The following is a 6919-nucleotide window of genomic DNA, read 5'->3' on the forward strand; positions in this document are numbered from 1 at the left end:
AATCAGAAGCAGGCTCCAGGCTCTGAGCCATCAGCCCAGAGCCCGACGCGGGGCTCGAACTCACGGACCGCGAGATCGTGACCTGAGCAGAAGTCGGACGCTTAACCGACTGAGCCACCCAGGCGCCCCTGCAGGATCCTTCTTAATTTCTTCTCTGAGTCCACTCAATTCCACATGGTATACTTAAAAGTGAAGATAATCATCTGGGTGGGGGGTTAGGCTGTCATCATTTTTGTCATCAAAGGACCTTGGGTTTCATAGTCTCTACCACAAACACTAGAATTCAGCTCATTCGAAAATGAGCCAGCTAGATTCTCAACTAAAAACAGCATTCCCTCTGAGCATGGACTTCATTTCCATGACTCTCCACTGGTCACTTTCAAAAGCTATACTTAACTCCACACCCATTTATTATTTGAGGGTGGCAGGGGTTGGAGGTTGGAATGGAGCTTACTCATAGTGATTTGAAGACGTAGTTTGATAGGATTATTATAACATACATGCGTGGAAACAAGGCCGTTCTGATGGGTCACAAAGTGTGGTCCTCTAGCCGGTGGTATCTATATTACCTGGGAACCTGTTAAAAATGTAAATTCTCAGGCTCCGCCCCTGACCTGCTGAACAGAAACTCTGGGAATAGGGCCAAGCAATCTGTTTTAAAGGTTCACTAGATGATTCTGTCACATGCTAAAATTTGACAGCTACCAACTTAAACCATTCACATATTCCACCATGATCTTCCATTGCTCAGGAAAGTTGGTGATCTCAAAAATACTTTGTCTACCCCAGCCTTGCAGCTCACTGCGCCAGGCACATGTTCTCCTGTGCTCCCCATAGCCATGCCTCACAAAACTGACGAAATCAAGGACCTTCTGCTCAAAGCCAGAAGAAGCGATGCCAACACTGTCAAGGTCAAGAAAAATAAGGATAATGTGAAGTCTAAAGTTCGATGCAGCAGATACTTTCATATCTTGGTCATCACAGCCAAAGAAAGGGCAGTGAAACTGAAGCAGCCTCTGCCCCCCAGGTTGGCAATAAAGGAGCTAAAATGACCCTGGCACTGATTTCACTGTATTAAAACTTTAAAAATCTATTTAAAAAAAAGAATACTTAGTCTAGGCATTATATAATATCCAAAAGGGTGACTCAGACCTGCCCAAGTTGAGTATTAGCAAGCAGATACTCTGGAATGCTTGACTGACCTAAGTTTATCCAAGAAATGGGACTCAACTAAGCTTCTTCACTCAGTTTCCTTTTACCTTTCTTGTCACTCTGTTTTTCCCTCCAATGCAGCTTGATACCACTCCAGCGAGACCGCTGGTTCCCGATATCCAAGAAAAGAACTAACACCTGACTCTTAAACTAACTGGGTTTTAAACTGCTGGGTAGTAGTCCTGCAAACACACACACGCACACATGCACACATGCGCACACACACACACACACACACACACACAGCATCTATTAAGTTGCTGAAAGAAATTCCAAGTGCGCAGTCATATCTGAACTATATGTCTGTCACCCAGTTGTTCAATGAACCAAATCTCAGCAACCTCAACATGTATTCAGTTCAGGCAGACTTGATATTCTTAGTATCACAACCACAGCATCTACCTGCTTTCAGTTTTGATCCTAGAAATATTTCTGTGTCAGCCATCATCAGTTTCAAGATGAGAACTTACATAAGTTAGTGGTGAGTGAATTAGTTTAAAAAAAAAAGCTAGTACTTGTGCGCATTGATTCCCACTGTTGGTGGCTTATTTCCATGGAATCACTGTGGATCCATGTTTTATTAAAACAAAAGCAGATATTGTAGGTTGCTTTGTAGGTCGTGATTTGCTTGAATTGCTCTAGTCACATGTAGAGACAAAGCCCTTTTCTCTACTACCCACCCCCAGTTTATTTGTTGATTCCTATTAAATTTCTCAGTTGTCAAAAAGAGAAGACACCAGCATTATGACTAGAATCATAAATTAAGGGTGATGTTATCACAGAAGTTTGAGATGAAGAAGGTAGAGGACTCCAGGAAATTTGAATAAGCAGTTTGGTCACCACTTGGTTATATATGGCGATTGAACAACTAAGAAAAATGATAGTGAAGAATGAGAACAATGTTGGAAAGGTGTTACTTAGATTACCCTAACATATTCTAGAATGTCATTCATTCTTACATGGATTTGGTCTTGTTATCAATCATACTATTTTCCCTATGTTGCAAAAAAATGAAACTCGCAGGAATACTGATCTCATTCTTCAATATCTATATTATGAACAGATTCTACTTTGCTTTAAATATTGCCATAATTGGAATACCATTTCACAATTACATCAGACTTGATTACTGAAGCATCTTCATATGCTTATAGTACATTGTTCATTTTAATAATTATTATGAACCTGTGAGGAGAATGGAATAAAGATTATCCTCCCCATTCAAAATGTCAACATCCGAAAGTCAGAGATGTTAAATTTCATCAAGACCGCATAACTAATCCATGTGGAGCTGAAGTGAATTCCAGTTCTAGCACTTTCTCTATTATATTATACACACTTGACTGCTATTTCTAGATATCCTACAGGGAGGTAGAAGAAATCTTTGTTCAATAATTTAATGTTGCTTTACTCCCTCCTGATTACAGACATTTTTAGCCATAATGACAAATGCTGTTTTAAAAACTATACTCACTGACTGATATGAGAAATCACCTTCTGAAGACACAGGCCCATCCCACACTTTGCAATGTTTCTTATCATGCTAATGTTAAATGTTGCGGGGGGCGACAGCAGGGACGATGGAGAAGAACATTCATCACATGAAGAAACAGCCCATATTGATTTTTCTTCCCACTGTAAGAGACAGGTAATACAATTTCATTGCCTATTCAATACGAAAATAGGACTTAATGGAGTTATGGTTTATGATTTGGCCATTGTGTCATGCTTCCCTTCCAACAATCTCTTCTCCATCTCAGACTCCATCCCATGACGCTAGGTAACCAGATAGCTAGATCTGCCTACTGAGGACCAAATGCCATAGGTTCTGCAGAACGTGAAACAGCATGTATCAAGGAAATAATGAGAGAGAGACCAGTCTCTACAAGATACTCACCTAACATGCCTGAAGAGCACTGGTTACATGCCCACAGGGGCTGTCCCTCAATAGCACAAAAGAAAAGGCCACACTGCCCCAGAAGATATGGCTAGCAATCTGAAGGTCATGGCAATTTGAGAATGTATTAGTAGTGACAGGGTTTCTTTCAGGAATGATGTAGACTCAAAAAAGAGAAGGCGTTAGGTTTGTTTTCCAGTTTTTGGCTTATTTCCATGAAACCGGTGCTAATGTTGTTGGGAAACAATTCTCTGTGGGTCTCTCATTTTCTGCCCATCTTGCCAGCAGAAGCACTGACTTCTTTTGTTCCTGATTATCTGCACCAGGATATTTGTGTAGTGAACACTCATGGAAGATAGAGACGATATCCCCGTCCCAAGTAATGGGCCAGCAAGCTGGTTTCTCAGTATACAACTTTCAGATTTTCTAAGTGCAGTATTTCTATCCTATAATACAACTTAGCTATACATGTGGGCATCACCTGGATCCCTTAGGGTCGCACAGTAAAAATGGAGGGTTTAGGGCACCAAATACGCTGATGTTTATACTGCTCCCTAAGGTGTGAATAATAAAATCCTTTGTATCTTATCTAAATCTCTCTTGCTGATTTGGCCTTGAAATGACCAGGTAAAAATAACAGAAGAGTTGCGGTCATTTACATTCAGTTTTTTCTAGGTGAGTTTGCTAAATTACAGATTTGTGGTGCTAGTCACACTTCCTTGCTAGAGATTAGTACTGGCTTTGACTGTTGATCTTTGGTATTATTGACCTAAAGAAGGAAAAAAAATAATGAGAAACTATTTATGGCAAAACTTTGGTTCAATACTAATATTCAGTAATTTATAGGTTTGCCTGTGTGGACAAATTATGTTAAAATAAATTTCAGTCAACAATAGCTAAATTATGGAAAGAGCCCAAATGTCCATGAACTGATGAATGGATAGACGATGTGAGATAGGTATGGAATATATGGTAATAGAATATTACTCAGCCAGCAAAACGAATAAAATCTTGCCATTTGCAACATGGTTGGAGCTAGAGAGTATTACGCTAAATGAAGTCAGTCTGAGAAAGACAAATACCATATGATTTCACTGATATGTGGAATTTAAGAAACAGAACAAATGAATATAGGGGAAAAAAGGAGAAGCAAATCAATAAACAGACTCTTAATTATAGAGAATAAGCTGATAGTTACCAGAGGGGAGGTGGGTGAGGGGGATGGGCTAAATAGATGATGGGCATTAAGGAGGGCACTTTTTGTGATGAGCACTGGGTGTTGTGTGTAAATGATGAATCACTGAATTCTACACCTGAAACTAATATTACACTGTATGTTAACTAGTTAGAATTTAAATAAAAAACTTGGAAAAAATAAATTTCATACATAAGTTACTCTCACAGACCTAGATCTCCTATAAAGTGTGTGTGTGTGTGTGTGTGTGTGTGTGCACGTACACACACACATGCACACGCACATGCACGGGCGCGCGCGCGCGCACACACACACGCACACACACATAGAAGTTCCCAAGGGATCTCTTTCTTTTGTACTCCATTACTTGTATGCCTACCACACTTTGCCATATTCTGTCTCTAACTTATAATTCTTGCCATCCTGACCATTTAGCTCCTCTAGCTTTCTTGATGCAGAAAGTACTTTTCACTGGTGTTGTTCTTTATCCCACAAGATAGAACAAGCCCCACCAGCATCCGCAATTCAAGAACCCACTGCTAGGGGCCAAGTTCCCTGAGGGGGATATCATACCATAGTGGTGACTGCTGCTTCTCACCCTGCACCCTAAGGGGCATAGTCCTTTCTGCAAGGTCTGTGGAGGAAGGGAAATGGGTCGTCCCCTATTGTGATACACTCCGTGTTAACTCAGTAGTACTTGGGCAGCAAAATTCTTTCTAGACATATTCAGAACCAAGTTTAAGCATGAACTGCCATGTAGGATCTTTCTTCTCATCTTCAGTGGTTCTTGGGTCAAGCTTCTCATGCATACAGCTTTCTGTTCTCTGTCAGGATCTGTTCTGTCTCACATATCTTGGACCCTCTTCACAAATACTTTCAGAGAGCCAATTTTCCAATGGACCAGACATGCCTAGACCCCTATTGGTGCTTGCCACAGGCATCTGCATGGCCCATTTCTTCACCTCCTTCAAGTTTGGCTCAAGAGTCATCTGATCAGGGAAACCTTTCCTAACTACCCATTTAAAAATGTTAACATCCACTCCCACCCAAGTTATCCCATTCTCTGCCTTATTTCACTTCGTCGCACTGATTACTTCCAAATGTACTATAAAATGGATTTCTTATGTTATTATTGTCTTCTCCTACAGAAGGACAAGTTCCAAAAGGGCAAGAGTTTTTATCTCTTTAGCTCACTGATATGCTTAGAATGGGGCCCAGCACCCAGTTGGTCCTCAATAAATATTTAAAGAATGAATGACTGAATCCTAGACTCGGGCCACATGTGTGATGTTCTCCTCTCACATAAATTCCACTGGCCACATTTCCACTAAACCTGACATCCAGTAAACATATTTTGGCCGAAAAGCTAGTTTTGGATAATGATGCAAAGGAGACATGCCCCACATGAAGGACCAAGCAGTTGGGCAAATTATGCTCCAGTCTCTTCTCCTCATTATCTTTCCCCTTTGAAATGAGGGCAGAAAACACAAGAACTTTTTGCCTGCCTCTTGTGTTCCTTGTAATGATTAGCCATTGTTAAGTCCATATAGTTCTTATAGCCAATAATACAACTCTCTTAATCCCTTTCTTTTTCTGTTGCCACTTAAAATTCCTTCAGAAATGAATTATAACTATTGAAACTTTAATGTAATTCAAGATATGCAGTCAAACGTCATAATGAGCTAGGACAGATTTTTGTCTGTGTGTTAACCATGGGGGAAATTAGTGAGAATTTGCCCATTTATTATAGATCAAAATGAAAAAGAAAGTCTTGATTTGGGCTTCACAAATCTATAAGGCAATACTGATGGGCCAGTAAATTGCTACAAGTTTTCAGAAAAGCATTTAGAATACCTCAAGTTCTTTTAAAATATTTATATATTTTAGTGTATTCATTACACTTTTAAATATACAGGTAGAAGGATATTCTTGGAAATGTTATTTATAATGAATAAAAAGTGCAAACAACCTAAATATTTGATAATAGGGGAATATTTAAATAAGTCACATTCTTATTCTATATAATAGAATATTAGTCTCTTAAATTGTGATTTTTTAAAGCTCATCTAACAAAATTTCTCACAAGAGAACACTGAAATCTAAAAGCTAGACACACATTATACGGACCACTTTTCCAATGATAAAAAACATATCCATAGAAAAAAATAGAATGGAATTTGCCAATATGTTATTGGTGATTATTTCGGTCTTCATCCATTTGGGCTGCTGTAACAAAATGCCACAGACTGGGTGGCATATAAATAGTAGACATTTGTCCCAGTTCTGGAGAAGTTCAGGTGAGGGACCACCTCTAGGTTGTAGACTTCCTCACAGGGTACAAGGGGTGAGGGAGCTCTGCGGGGTCTCTATTATGAGGGCACTAATCCCATCCCTGAGGGCTCTGCTCTCATGACGTGATCACCTCCCCAAACCCTACCTCCTAATACCCTCACACTGGGAGTTAGGATTTCAGTATATAAATTGTGGAGGGCACAAACATCCAGACTATAGCAACTTCTGACTGTGAAAGTAGCATACATACAGTCTTCACAAGCTCTGATTTGAATTAGGTGCTACACGTACCATTTTGATCTGCCGTACTGTAAGTATCATTG

General features: G+C 39.8%; 1 protein-coding gene across 1 annotated transcript; it reads left to right on the forward strand.

Annotated features, from left to right (window-relative positions):
• The first annotated feature begins 768 nt into the window (after positions 1-768).
• Positions 769-1052, forward strand: LOC125911897 (60S ribosomal protein L38-like). Its single transcript, XM_049616171.1, has one exon. The coding sequence runs from the start codon at positions 840-842 to the stop codon at positions 1050-1052; it is 213 nt and encodes a 70-aa protein (XP_049472128.1). The 5' UTR covers positions 769-839.
• The last annotated feature ends 5867 nt before the right edge of the window (positions 1053-6919 follow it).

The sequence above is a fragment of the Panthera uncia genome (assembly GCF_023721935.1).
Source record: "Panthera uncia isolate 11264 chromosome C1 unlocalized genomic scaffold, Puncia_PCG_1.0 HiC_scaffold_3, whole genome shotgun sequence".
Taxonomy (NCBI): Eukaryota; Metazoa; Chordata; class Mammalia; order Carnivora; family Felidae; genus Panthera; species Panthera uncia.

Coding starts and splice junctions, on each gene's coding strand:
- LOC125911897 (XM_049616171.1), top strand. CDS start 840: ATGCCTCACAAAACTGACGAAATCAAGGACCTTCTGCTCAAAGCCAGA.